This window comes from Melanotaenia boesemani, chromosome 22, assembly GCF_017639745.1.
Source record: "Melanotaenia boesemani isolate fMelBoe1 chromosome 22, fMelBoe1.pri, whole genome shotgun sequence".
Lineage (NCBI taxonomy): Eukaryota > Metazoa > Chordata > Actinopteri > Atheriniformes > Melanotaeniidae > Melanotaenia > Melanotaenia boesemani.
This window is the reverse complement of record NC_055703.1, coordinates 25,536,365-25,551,269: the sequence shown is the minus strand read 5'-3', so window position 1 is coordinate 25,551,269 and position 14,905 is coordinate 25,536,365. Positions and strand designations below refer to the sequence as shown.

Here is a 14,905-nt window from a genome sequence, read left to right as displayed (position 1 = left end):
CGTGACATGTTTGACGCAACGTGAGGGATGTCCCCCAGTAAACTCTAACAAACGCAACATGTAGATGAACTGGACCGGTCCGGTCGCATTTAAATGTTGACGTGAGGGTCAGTGAATGTTACATAAAGTCACAAGTAAATTTACTTTGAAGAAATCAAGCTCTCTGGTGAACTTTCTCTGATCGATAACTGTTAATACTTTACAAACATGTTTGTATGATCTCTGTACTCATTGATTTTAATATGCCGGTGCTCCACAGTTGTTGTGGGAGAAACTGTGCAGCACAGACATTGAACTGTTTCACTGCAGCCTTTCGATCATTGACTCATTGCTGACAAACCTCAGATCATTATCGCATCACATGTGCAGTTATTATATTCTATGAGGCCTTTTATTAGAATAACTTTCAACGTCCCTGAATGTCGTGTTGTTCTGTTTAGTTCTCGTTTCTTTTATCACGTTACTCCGCTTTGAATTTCAACTGATTAAATGTCTTAAACCAATGTTAAATGTCTTTTAGTTTGACAAGATATTTCTTCTTCTCAGAGGATTTAGCTTAAATCCAAATCCTCTACAAAACCCATGCAGCCAGGTAGATCCCAGAGGAAAGAGCTCGGCCCATAAACACTCCTGCCTGTCTGGTAAAGAGCCCGGACATCACTGATTTACCTGCCCCGTACATCCAGACAAAGACCCACTAGAAGTAGAAGAAGCACTGGTGGGCCAAAATGATTTAAATTTACTACACAGATCCAGTTCTCAGGTTTCAGTGAGCATCACACCATCGTGTCATTGTGCAGAACTTTATGGGCTGTTGGATCCATTTCATTTGAATCAGGTGTTGGAGCAGGGAAACATTGAAAACCTGCAGGACTGCGGCCCTCATGCGATCGAATTAAGTAGCCCTGTGATAGATTATAAGTTATTGGCAGCAACATAATTTATATTTATATTTTACACACAAGGTTGGATAAGGTAGGCCAGGTTCTCAGACCCAGTTCAGACCCAGTAGAACCAGATGACACTGAACAAGGATGGAGCTCCTGGAAATTTTCCTCTTCACTGGCTCCTCCTGCAGCTCAGGATGGAGGACTGAATGCAAGCTGTTGGTTTTCTTAGCTAGGTAATTATCTTTTATGAATTGACTTCTATAAAATAAGTTATAAATTGGACTAATGTGGGTCATATGAGTTTGTTCGAACTAAATTATAACTGGACTATAATAAACTGAGCTGAATCTTTAAAAGTGTCTTTACAAATAAAGCTGAACAGAAGCTGATTTGAATCGTAATGCACAGCAGCAGGTTTAGAGAAAACTAATTACTTCAACTGACTGTCCAGCACGGTGGTGGAGGGATGATGATATGGGCTTGCTCTGCAGCCACAGGACCTGGACACCTTATATTCACTGATCTGTCTGATCCCAAAAGCAGCAGTTCTACAACAGAATGAAAAAGACTCAAGATGTTGACCTGGTCCAGTCAGAGGAAGATCCCGATGATTCTCAGCCAGCCTATGTGTTGCAGACTGTTCTGTTCCAGTGTTGTACGGTTCCTGGACCACATACAGCTGGACAGGATCAGGATGGGTGGTGGATGACTGGATCTGCTCGTCTCCTCAGCAAGTAAAGATGCTACTGCACCTTCTTCAAGGCTGAGTTGGTGTTGATGATGTGCACATGAAGAAACCTGGGTCCTTTGTTTGGCTCTGAACCACCAGATATGGCTGTAATAAGCTATTTAAATCATCAAAACCCAGTTGAGCCCGATGATGCTGTAGAATCAATCAGCTGTCAGTTAAAGATTACCAGACATGGATTAGTTTCCATCTGTCAGCAGATTTTAACAAACTGCTGTTTGACTGGCTGAAAAAAACAACCCTGTCCAGAGGTCAGACTCAGACACGAATAAATGAGCCCACCTTTCAGTGCTTCAGTACAGACTTTTCTGTCCTGCTCTTCGTTTGGTTCTTCCCCAGGAAAGATGATGTCCTGCCGGTTCCTCGTGGTGCTGCTCTTCTGTGGTCTGGTCCACGCTCAGGGTCAACACGGTAAACAGGGACAGCAAGGTCAACAGGGTCCTCCGGATCATCGGGGTCATCAGGGTCCTCCGGATCATCGGGGTCATTCGCTGGAAAGCAGAGTGGATTTCCTGGAGAAGAAGAGAGGGGAAAGAGGTAAAACATCTGCATGATGTTTGTCATTGTGTCTTTGTCTTTGTTGGACTCATGGTGCTTTGAGGCTCCAGACTTCCAGCTTCTTGTCTCCAATTAAACCCTCCGACCTCCTGCAGTGAAACAAAGAATCGCTTTCTCGGCTGGACTCGTCAACGCTCAGGAATGGACCACGTTGGGGCCGTTTACTCAGGACAAAACTCTGGAGTTCAAGAAGGTCGTAACAAACGTCGGAAAAGCATACAGCAATGAGACAGGTATGACTCAACAGTTTAAACAGCCAATATTGGGCAAATTAGTTGAGTTTGCTGTGCCAGACGAATCTGAATCTTCGTTGTTTTGCTCTTTACTGGACGGTTCTGCAGGGTAAATGTAGTCTAACCCCACTTTCTACCCTGCAGGGATCTTCACAGCTCCTGTGAAGGGAGTGTACTACTTCCAGCTTACCGGGGTTGTCGGCAGTACAGGAGAGCTGCACGCTGGAGTGAAGAAGAACGGCGAGAACAAGTTTGCAATCTATCAGAAGGCAGGAACCCAGGCCAGCGCCTCCAACAGCATGCTTCTAGAACTGGAGGAGGGCGACCGGGTCTTCGCCCAGCTGTGGTCAGGCAAGACCATCGCAGACCAGGGTCGTCTCAGCACCTTCAGCGGCTTCCTTGTCTTCCCCATGTAGACGGTGGAGGAGAGATCTCCACATCTGCATCCTGAATCTAGAAACACGCCTTGGTGAACGACTGGAAACGTTTATTTATGAATAAAAGATGAAGTAAAAAGCTTGTTTGTTCTGAAATGAGCAGGAAACTGGAGGTCTGTCAAAAAATAAAATCTGGTTCATTTGAATGTTTCTTCTTCTCATTTATCTCAGATCACATCAAAATCTACACATTTTGTCAAACAACATTTCTTCTTTCCACAGAGTTTAGAAGTCAGCCCTCTGGCTAATAAAAGATGTTAGTTTTGGAACACAATGAAGAGAAATATTGCATAACAACGTTTTGTTGATTGTTGACTACATTTAAATTGTATGAATTACTCATATTTCTTGAAAATGGGTAAAGGATTTAGGTACTTAGTATACTAAAGATGATTGGCAAACAGCTGTAAACTAGAACGTTTGGCATAGAAAGAGAACATTTCACTGTATTTCCTCATGAGCTCCTCTAATATTTTAATAACTTTCTAATTTCCATTACTTGACTATATGATGACTTAGCAAAAATTTATTACAGTACAACCCCCGATTAAAAAAGTTAACACTGTAAAATGTAAATAAAAACAGAATTCTATGATTTCCAAATCTCATCAACCCATATTTTATTCCCAATAGAACATAAACAACATATCAGATGTTAAAACTGAGCCATTTTATAATTAATGGAAGATATGGGCTCATTTTTAATCTGATGGCAGCAACACATCTGTAAGGAGTTGGAACGGGAGCAACAAAAGGCTGGAAAAGTAACTGGTACAAATCAGAAACACCTGGAGGAGCATTTGACAACTAATGAGGTTAATTGGTCAGTAACATGATTGGGTATAAAAGGAGCATTTCAGAGAGGCAGAGACTCTCCAATGTCTAAGACTAACTGTGTATAAACATTGTGAAAAAATATTCAATATAAAATTGCAAGGACCTTGTACATGGTGGAATCTTCAGTGTCTTATATCATCAAAAGATTTAGAGAATCGGGAGGAATCTCTGTGTGCATAGGACAAGGTTTAAGGTCAAAACTGGATGTTGGGGATTTTGGGGTCCTCAGTCAGCAGTCCATTAACATCAGACATGATTCTCTACTGGAAACCACTGCATGGACTCAGGGAGAACACAGTTCACCCTGAAAGTTAAAGCTTCATCATGCAAACAACAAACACTGCTGTTTCCTCTGGACCAAAGCTCATTTATAATCATCTGAGGCAAAGTGTTGTCAGATCAATAGTGTGTTTCTGTAGACCTAAAGAGCCCCAGATTCAGACCCACCGTTCTGGATTTCCAGAGCCCTTATGTCACAACAGCGCCACCTACTGGACGACAAAACTGCAGCTATTAAATCGATGTCCCACCTAGAGACCATTTTTTGTCAACAGTTACACTTTGAAATCTATATTAGAAGTTAAAAATCAACCAAAATAAGAATACGAAAACCTTTATTAGTCCCTGACTGGGGAAATTGCTTTGTTGTAAGTACAGGTTAAGTAAGCAGAAGCACACAGGTGATATCAAACAAGAGCACACACACACACACACACACAATAAGTAAAAATATGTGCAGTATCTGGTCTGACAGAGTGAGTATGTACAGTATATAAACATGTATATAAATATTTAAAGACAGTTTCATGTGTTCATTGTAAAGTGTGACAGCAGCAGGGAGGAAAGACCTGCAGTATCTCTCCTTCCCACAGCGAGGATGGATCAGTCTGTCCCTGAAGATGCCCTCCAGAGCAGAGAGGGCATCCTGCAGGGGGGGGGACTCATGGTCCAGCATGGATATCAGTTTGCCAGGATCCTTTTGTCACCTACCCCCGCACCCAGTCCAGAGAATAGCCCTGATGACTTTGTCCAGCTTCTTCCTCCCCCTCTCTGTGATGCTACTGCTCCAGCAGACCACACCGTACAGGATGACTGATGCTACCACAGAGTCAGAGAAGGTCCTCAGGAGCGCTCCCTTCACTCCTAAAGTCCAAATGTTAAATGGTCTGTTTTTATATAGTGCGATTAACCAAAGCACTTTACATCATACATCACATTCATCCACTCACACACCGATGGCAAAAGCTGCCATGCAAGGTGGTAACCACAACCCATCAGGAGCAATTTGAGGTTTGGTGTCTTGCTTAGGGACACCTCAACATGAGCTCAACAGGCCAAGGATTGAACCAGCAACCCTCAGGCTACAAGACAACCACTCTATCCACTGAGCCACGCCACCCCGTAACGGTGCACCAAAGTCTCCTCAGAAGATAGAGCCTGAACTGTCCTAATTTCTTACTAGACTGGCTGAAAACCTGGTTGGGACATTCTAATACTGCAATTAACTGGTTTGAGTCCAATTTAAAAGACAGGGCCTTCTTTGTGTTTGTGGGGTAACTATAATCTAAGTGAAAAATAAATAAATGAATAAATGAATAAACAAAAAAAAAAAAAAAAATGATTACCATGACTATGCTGATGACGGACAAATCTGCATAACCATCTCACCAGAAGACAATTGTCTGATGAAACACTGATCAAATGCATTGATCAAAGATTGGATGTGTCAGAACTTTATTCAATTAAACAAAGACAACACCGAAATTACCAGTTTAGACCAAGGCAAAAAAGATGAAAATACAGCTTCAAACAACTAAAATAAAGTCCTCAGGCCCACTAAAAGAATCGGTTTTATCATCAGTCAGTTGTAAAAAGTTTTCAGTCATCCAGTGGCGAACATCAATAATACACTGATGACAAAGCACTGAATGGTTTAGGGCCAAAATACATTCAGGATCTTTTGGTTTGTTATGAACCAACCAGATCCCTCAGGTCATCAGGGTCAGGTCTACTTTCTGTTCCCAGAGTCAGAACTGAACGTGGAGAGGCAGCATTTAGCTTTTATGCTCGTCACATCTGGAACAAACTCTGAGAAAAATGCAGGTCTGATGAAACTCAGCCGCTTTAAATCAAGGTTAAAACTTATCTGTTTGCCCCTTTTATCAAAACAAATGCTAATTCCTCACTCTTTGTGATAAGAAGTAATGTGATTCACATCACGAAGTGCAGCTCAAAACATCCCTATGACGACAAATCATGGACCCATGTTTCCCTTGTCCAGACTTTGTTCATCGGGGCCCCCCTCTGTAGCCAGGCCTGTAGGTGGGGCATGGAGGCGAGCGCTTGGTGGCTTGGGGCTCTGTCGGGCTCAGCCCGAAAGGGTGACATAGGCCCCCCCTCCCGTGGACTCACTACCTGCAGGAGGGGCCATAGGGGTTGGGTGGAGTGTGAGCTGGACAGCTGCCAGAGGCGGGGACTCTGGCGATCTGATCCTCGGCTGCAGAAGCTAGCTCTAGGGACGTGGAATGTCACCTCTCTGGCGGGGAAGGAGCCTGAGCTGGTGAATTAGGTTGAACAGTTCTAGCTAGATACAGTTGGACTCACCTTAACACACGGCTTGGGCTCTGGAACCACTGTCCTTGAGAGGGGCTGGACCCTCTTCCATTATGGAGTTGCTCCCAGTGAAAGGCGCCGAGCAGGTGTGGGCATGCTCATTGCCCCCTGACTTGGCGCCTGTGCGTTGGGGTTTACCCTGGTGGATGAAAAGGTAGCCTCCCTCCGCCTTCAGGTAGGGGGACTGGTCCTGACTGTTGTTTGTGCCTATGCACCAAACAGCAGTTCAGAGTACCCACCCTTTTTGGATTCCTTGGAGGGGGTGTTGGAAAGCACTCCTTCCGGGGACTCCCTCGTTCTGCTGGGGGACTTCAATGCCCACGAGGGCAATGACATCGAGACCTGGAGGGGCGTAATTGGGAGGAATGGCCCCCCTGATCTGAATCCGAGTGGTGTTTTGTTGTTGGACTTCTGTGCTCATCAAGGATTGTCCATAACGAACACCTTGTTCAGACATAAGAGTGTCCACATGTGCACTTGGCACCAGGACACTATAGGCCACAGTTCGATGATCGACTTTGTAGTCGTGTCATCGGACTTGCAGCCACATGTTCTGGACACTCAGGTGAAGAGAGGGGCGGAGCTGTCAACTGATCACCACCCGGTGGTGAGTTGGCTCAGATGGTGGGGGAGGATGCTGGTCAGGCCTGGCAGACCCAAGCGTGTTGTGAGGGTCTACTGGGAATGTCTGGCGGAGTCCCCTGTCAGAAAGAGTTTCAACTCCCATCTCCGGCAGAACTTCAACCATGTCCCGGGTGAGACGGGGGAAAATGAGTCCGAGTGGGCTGTGTTCCGTGCCTCTATTGTCGAGGCGGCCAGCCACAGCTGTGGCCGTAAGGTCGTCGGTGCCTGTCGTGGCGGTAACACCCAAACTCGTTGGTGGACACCAGCAGTAAGGGATGCCGTAAAGCTGAAGAAGCAGTTGAATAGGTCCTTTTTGTCCTGTGGGACTCCAGAGGCAGCTGATGGGTATTGGCAGGCTAAGCTGAGCACAGCTTTGGTGGTCGCTAAGGCAAAAACCTGGGCATGGGAGGAAGACTTCCGGATGGCTTTGACGAGATTCTGGTCAAGCATCCGGCGGCTCAGGAGGGGAAAGGAGTGCTCCATCAACATTGTGTACAGTGGGGATGGGGGGCTGCTAACCTCGACTCAGGATGTTGTGAGGCGGTGGAGGGAATACTTCGAAGACCTTCTCAATCTCACCAAAACGTCTTCCAATGAGGAAGCAGAGCCTGGGGACCCTGGTGTTGGCTCTCCCATCTCTGGGGCTGAGGTCGCTGAGGTGATTAACAAGCTCCTCAGTGGCAGGACGGGTGGCTCTGGATGCCGTAGGGCTGTCTTGGCTGACACACCTCTGCAGCATCGCGTGGACAGCGGGGACAGTTCACCTGGACTGGCAGACTGGGGGGGGGGGGCGGTCCCCCTATTCAAAAAGGGGGACCAGAGGGTGTGCTCCAACTACAGGGGGATCACACTCGTCAGCCTCCCTGGTAAGATCTATTCGGGGATGCTGGAGAGGAGGGTCTGTCGGATAGTCGAACCTCGAATTGAGGAGGAGCAGTGTGGTTTTTGTCCCGGTCTCTTCTTTTTGCAGATGATGTGGTTCTGTTGGCTTCATAAGGCCGTGATCTTCAGCTCACACTAGAGCGATCCACAGCCGATGTGAAGCGGCTGGGATGAGAATCAGCACCTCCAAATCCAAGACCATGGTCCTCAGCTGGTAAAGGGTGGAGTGCCTTCTCCGGGTCGGCAATCCTGCCCCAAGTGGAGGAGTTCACGTATCTCAGGGTCTTGATCACGAGTGAGGAAGGATGGAGCAGGAGATCGACAGGAGGATCGGTGCAGCGCATGCAGTGATGCGGACTCTGCATCGGTCTGTCGTGGTGAAAAGGGAGCTGAGCCAAAAGGCAAAGCTCTCAATTTACTGGTAGATCTACGTTTCTACCCTCCCCTATGGTCCAGAGTTGTGGGTAGTGACTGAAAGACTGAAACGAGATCACGAATACAGGCGGCCGAAATTAATTTTGTCTACAAGTTTGCCAGGCTCTCCCTTAGAGATAGGGTGAGAAGTTCAGTGATCCGGGAGGGGCTCAGAGTAGAGTTGCTGCTCGTCAGCATCAAGAGGAGTCAGATAAGGTGGCTCGGGCATCTGGTTAGGATGCCTCCTGGACGCCTCACTGGTGAGTAGTTCCGGGCACATCCCACCAGAAAAAGTCTGGTCTGATCTTCATCCATGTTGGTTTGCAAAGAGTTAAAAGACGCAGTTAAAAAAACAATGGATCCAGATCTGCATGTCATGTCAGCTTTCTGTGTCTGCATACACATGCTTCTCACTTAGATGTATGAAAATGTGAGCTAGTTTCTGGAAAGCATGGACAGCGTGTCCTGTAGACTAAAGAGGAGAGGGAGCATCCAGCTTGTTATCAGTGGACAGGTAAAAAAGCTGCATCTCTGATGTGATGGGGTTGCATTAGTGCCTATGGCGTGGGCAACTTCCACATCTGTGAAGCTCCATCAATGCTGAAAAGTACATGAAGGTTTTAGAGCAACATCTGCTCCAATCCAGACAACGTCTCTTTCAGGGAAGGCTTTGCGGATTTCAGCAAGACAATGCTGAACCACATCCTGCATCCATCACAGCAGCATGGCTTCACAGGAGAAGAGTCCGGCTGCTGAACTGGCCTGCCTGCAGTCCAGATCTTTCACCAGTACACAGCATCTGGAGAATCATGGAAGCAGAAATCCAGCCACAAAGGTCCACGGTGATGAGCAGTTAGAATCCTGGATCAGACCAGAATAAGACAACATTCAGCTCCTGAAACTTCAGCAATGGGTCTCCTCACTTATTAAAGGTTTCCAGACAGTTGTTAGAAGAGGAGGGGATGCTACACCATGCTGAACATAACCCTGGAACTACTTTTTACACCATGCTGAACATCACCCTGTAACTACTTTTTACACCATGCTGAACATCACCTTGGAAATACTTTTTATACCGTGCTGAACATCAGCCTGGAACTACTTTTTACAACGTGCTGAACATCACTCTGGAACTACTTTTTACACCGTGCTGAACATCACTCTGGAACTACTTTTTACACCGTGCCGTACATCACCCTGGAACTACTTTTTACAACGTGCTAAACATCACCCTAGAACTACTTTTTACAGGTGTGTTGCTGCCATCAGACACACAATCTGGTCATATTTTCCATGAAATGGTAAAGTGTCTCGGTTTCATCATCTCATATGTGTATTAATGCTCTACAGAGAATAAAATATGAATTCATGAGACTTGAAAATCATTTAATTCTGTTTGTAATCAACAATTTACAATGAGTCACAAGTGTTTTTTGGAATTTGGGGTTGATACGTGGCGAGCAGGGAACAGAGAGCCGCCATCTGACCTTTACTCCTACAGGCTGATCACCTTTTTACCAGAGCAAAAATTTCAATAAAAATTGAGAAAAGTCTTGCAATGGTTCATTCAGAGGAAAGTCCTGATGACCTCCTCAGAAAGTGAAGATGTTGTTGCACCATCTTTACAGCTGAGTTGGGACTTCTGATCGTTTTCCTCTGAACTACATGAAATATGGCTTCGACAACAAGTTATATAAGTCTCTTAAATAACAGGTTATTTAATCAAACATTTTTTGAAGACCCAGTTGAAACTGGTGATGCTGAAAAATCAATCAGCTCTCAGTCAAACATTAACAGACATCGTTCAGTTCCCGTCTGTCAGCAGACTTCTTCAAACTGATGCTTGACTTGTTTACATAACTGGGTCCAGAGATAAGACTCGGACATGAATAAATGAGCCCATCTTTCAGTGTTTCAGTGCAGTCTTTCTTGTCCTGCTCTTGGTCCAGTTCTTCTAGAGAAAAGATGATGTCCTGTTGGGTCCTGGTGGTGTTTCTGGCCTGTGGTCTGGTCCAGGCTCAGGTACAACCAGAAAACCTCGTGCAACAGCTATTAGACAGAGTGGAGAAACTGGAGAAGGAGAGTGAAGACAGAGGTACCTCATCTGCATGATGGTTGTCAATATTTCTGTGTCTTTACTGTACTCACTCGGTAACTACTTTTTATACCGTGCTGAACATCAGCCTGGAACTAATTTTTACACCATGCAGAACACCACTCTGGAACTACTTTATACACCATGCTGAACATCACTCTGTAACTACTTTTTATACCGCACTGAACATCAATCTGGAAATACTTTTTACAATGTGCCAAACATCACTCTGGAACTACTTTTTATACCGTGCTAAACATCAGCCTGGAACTACTTTTTGTACCGTGCTGAACATCACTCTGGAACTAATTTTTACACCATGATGAACATCACTCTGGAACTACTTTTTACACCGTGCCGTACATCAGCCTGGAACTACTTTTTACACTGTGCTGAACATCACCCTGGAACTATTTTTGAGACCATGCTGAACATCACCCTGGAACTACTTTTTATACCATGCTGAACATCACTCTGGAACTACTTTTTATACCATGCTGAACATCACTCTGGAACTACGTTTTATACCGTGCTGAACATCGTCCTGGAACTACTTTTTACACTGTGCTGAACATCACTCTGGAACTACTTTTTATACCGTGCTGAACATCACTCTGGAACTACGTTTTATACCATGCTGAACATCGTCCTGGAACTACTTTTTACACTGTGCTAAACATCACTCTGGAACTACTTTTTATACCACGCTGAACATCAGCCTAGAACTACTTTTTACACCATGCTGAACATCACTCTGGAACTACTTTTTATACCATGCTGAACATCACTCTGGAACTACGTTTTATACCGTGCTGAACATCGTCCTGGAACTACTTTTTATACTGTGCTGAACATCACTCTGGAACTACGTTTTATACCGTGCTGAACATCGTCCTGGAACTACTTTTTACACTGTGCTGAACATCACTCTGGAACTACTTTTTATACCGTGCTGAACATCACTCTGGAACTACGTTTTATACCATGCTGAACATCAGCCTAGAACTACTTTTTACAACGTGCTGAACATCAGCCTAGAACTACTTTTTACAACGTGCTGAACATCACCCTAGAACTACTTTTTACAGGTGTGTTGCTGCCATCAGACACACAATCTGGTCATATTTTCCATGAAATGGTAAAGTGTCTCGGTTTCATCATCTCATATGTGTATTAATGCTCTACAGAGAATAAAATATGAATTCATGAGACTTGAAAATCATTTAATTCTGTTTGTAATCAACAATTTACAACGAGTCACAAGTGTTTTTTGGAATTTGGGGTTGATACGTGGCGAGCAGGGAACAGAGATCTGCCATCTGACCTTTACTCCTACAGGCTAATCACCTTTTTACCAGAGCAAAAATTTCAATAAAAATTGAGAAAAGTCTTGCAATGGTTCATTCAGAGGAAAGTCCTGATGACCTCCTCAGAAAGTGAAGATGTTGTTGCACCATCTTTACAGCTGAGTTTGGACTTCTGATCGTTTTCCTCTGAACTACATGAAATATGGCTTCGACAACAAGTTATATAAGTCTCTTAAATAACAGGTTATTTAATCAAACATTTTTTGAAGACCCAGTTGAAACTGGTGATGCTGAAGAATCAATCAGCTCTCAGTCAAACATTAACAGACATCGTTCAGTTCCCGTCTGTCAGCAGACTTCTTTAAACTGATGCGTGACTTGTTTACATAACTGGGTCCAGAGATAAGACTCGGACATGAATAAATGAGCCCATCTTTCAGTGTTTCAGTGCAGTCTTTCTTGTCCTGCTCTTGGTCCAGTTCTTCTAGAGAAAAGATGATGTCCTGTTGGGTCCTGGTGGTGTTTCTGGCCTGTGGTCTGGTCCAGGCTCAGGTACAACCAGACAACCTCCTGCAACAGCTGATAGACAGAGTGGAGAAACTGGAGAAGGAGAGTGAAGACAGAGGTACCACATCTGCATGATGGTTGTCAGTGTTTCTGTGTCTTTACTGGACTTTTACCTTCTTGTCTCTAATGCTAACCTCCTGCAGTTAGATCTCAGGTGGCCTTCTCGGCTGCACTCCTGGATACTCAGACCTGGACCATTGTGGGTCCTTTCCAGCAGGATAAAACTCTGGACTTCAAAACAGTGAAGACAAACGTCGGCAACGCATACAACCCTGAGACAGGTATAGTTCCCCTACAATAAATTTGACAGCAGCTACAATACTCCTAAAAAGATCATCTTTAATAAAGTAATGAATTAATTTGACCTTCAAACAGCAATTAAATATAAAAACATGCAACTTTGGCAAGATCCAGCTTGAGTGAAATAACTAAAAATCAAGCTAATTTACAACCAAATGCTAACATGTTGACTGTTCAAACCATAAGTCTTTACAAATTTTACTAATAATGTCTCAAATCCTTCATCTCAGGCAGTTACAGAGATGTTACTGCTGACAAGTGTTTCCAACAGCTGTTAAAATCACAAAAACAACCAACATATGTTAGCAGTAGCTAGCATTAGCTGCTCCATCAGCTCCAACCAATTACAGTTGCTTTAAAGAAACCAAATCTAACTCTAAGACAACCTTGAACTTGGTTCCCCAAATATACAAGAAACAATCTCTAAACTTCTTGTCTAGCTGGTTTGGAGAACCACAAACTAATGAAAATTCTCTGTTCTCTGGATCTCATTTCCCCCGTTTTTCCCCCTGCAGGCATCTTCACAGCTCCTGTGAAAGGACTGTATTACTTTCACATCACCGGAGTCGTTGGGAGTTCAGGCGAGATGAATGCAGGACTGAAGAAGAACGGCGAGAATTTGGTTGCAGTCTACCACAAAGCAGGAACACAGGCCAGCGCCTCCAACAGCATCGCCCTGGAACTGGTCGCAGGTGACCGGGTCTATGTCCAGCTCTGGGCAGGCCAGACCATGGCAGATCAGAGCCGTCTCACCACCTTCACCGGCTTCCTCGTCTTCCCCATGTAGGCGTTGGAGGAGGGCGTCAAGATCCAGGAACAGACCTGGATCAACAATTCAAAATAAAACTCTTCAGTCGACACAAACTCACCGAACAGCCCCAGATGTAAAAACCACGTCAAAACCTTCAGGTTTTGTGTTGAGTCATTTTCCTGCTTGACTGTAACATGAAGAGTTTTAAATAAAGATACATTCAAAGTCCGTTTTGTTGCAGGCTGGTTAATTCTGCTGCTGTTGCTTCTTACTTCACCACCTAAAATAAAATCAGTCCAATCAGAGGTTTAACATGAAGCTGCAATAACATTTCCTCATCCTCCAGACTCAAACTACAGATGTTCAGATGTGAATCTGTCGGGTCAAACGGCCACGTAGAAAGACACACCTAAAGAGCTTTGGAATAATCAACAGACTTCCATTACACTTCAAGCTGGACGTTTCTAATATAAATGAAGGATTTTCTGGTAGAAAACTGTTGATTTTCATTGCATGTTTAAATAAAGTGTGTTTAGTTCGAGGGACGATGGCTCTGAGGAAACACACTGCACACACAAACCTGCCCATGGAGGCCTCGACCACAACGTCCCAGCTCAGACTAAAATGTTTATCATCTAAAGATCAACAACAGCTGTGAAACATGTTGGAGGCCTTTGATTTGAAACTCACTCTCTTCCCCAAAACCAACTTTGGCATTTAGGGCCCTCATTATTAAAAAGATGATTTAATCAGTAAAAATAAGAGTGTAAATAATAATAAGAAGAATAAAAAAAATCATTTAGAAGATGAGAAAAGTCTCGATGAGAAGGATCCACTCGAGAGTTTTATGAAAAATGTCATGCGTAAGGAGAGCCACAGAACCAGAATGAGAACTCTAACAGGAGATATGTCTAGTGTTTTATGTACAGCCAGGTGAGAGACACTGTTACACCCAATGGAACCCCATGTTTCACAGCACAGGACTCAAAGAAGGTGTTATTAAAACACAAAGATCCCTCTGACAGGTAGTCAAAAGACTTTTGACTCCTCTTCTTGCTCCATGTGTCAAGAAGAAGAAAAAGATACTGTGAATTGAGTGAAATTAACATATTGATCATTTTTCCACTGTCAGAGACCTCAGTTGTGTGGAAGATCCCTATGCAGCCACCAGGTATGTCCTCCTCAGGCTAGTCACCAGTCTGGTCATATTTAGCTGTGGGATGCACATTTAGCATCCCACAGAACCACCATCCTTACAAGTTCAGCCTCGTAGCAAAGGTGAGGCTTTCCAATGATGTCTCATAAAACACGGTTACAGGGGAGAAATAATCCACCAAAGACAAATTTCCCTACTTTTTGTGCTAAGCTAATTTATTTTCTTTAAAGAAATAATTTGTTAGTAACATATTAGTAGTAATAAGAAGAGATGAAGAAGCAGAAAATTGAGAAGACCATAATAACCATTGATAATAGGCAAGGCAAGGCAAATTTATTTGTATAGCACATTTCATGTACAAGACAATTCAAAGTGTTTTACATAAAACATTTCAGCAGGGTGCAGAAAGCAATAATAAAGAAAAAAAAAGATTAAAAGATTAAAGGAAATGCAATTAATGAAATAAAAACAGATAAAATGCAAGAAATAAAAT

General features: G+C 44.0%; 2 protein-coding genes across 3 annotated transcripts; both read left to right on the top strand.

The window, feature by feature from the left end:
• Positions 1–1,932: 1,932 nt before the first annotated feature.
• On the top strand, positions 1,933–3,012 carry LOC121633522 (complement C1q-like protein 4). 2 transcript variants are annotated; one of them, XM_041975633.1, is made up of 4 exons: positions 1,934–2,040; positions 2,077–2,175; positions 2,292–2,429; positions 2,574–3,012. In XM_041975633.1, exons 1-4 carry the CDS (start codon positions 1,983–1,985, stop codon positions 2,843–2,845), a joined length of 567 nt encoding a protein of 188 aa, XP_041831567.1. In that variant the 5' UTR covers positions 1,934–1,982; the 3' UTR covers positions 2,846–3,012. The 2 variants fall into 2 exon arrangements, with proteins under 2 accessions (XP_041831566.1, XP_041831567.1); XM_041975632.1 differs by having other exon boundaries at positions 1,933–2,175.
• Positions 3,013–12,058: 9,046 nt separating this feature from the next.
• Positions 12,059–13,484, top strand: LOC121633525 (complement C1q-like protein 2). The gene is made up of 3 exons (XM_041975640.1): positions 12,059–12,263; positions 12,349–12,486; positions 13,021–13,484. The coding sequence occupies exons 1-3, from the start codon at positions 12,062–12,064 to the stop codon at positions 13,290–13,292; spliced, it is 612 nt and encodes a 203-aa protein (XP_041831574.1). The 5' UTR covers positions 12,059–12,061; the 3' UTR covers positions 13,293–13,484.
• Positions 13,485–14,905: the final 1,421 nt, after the last annotated feature.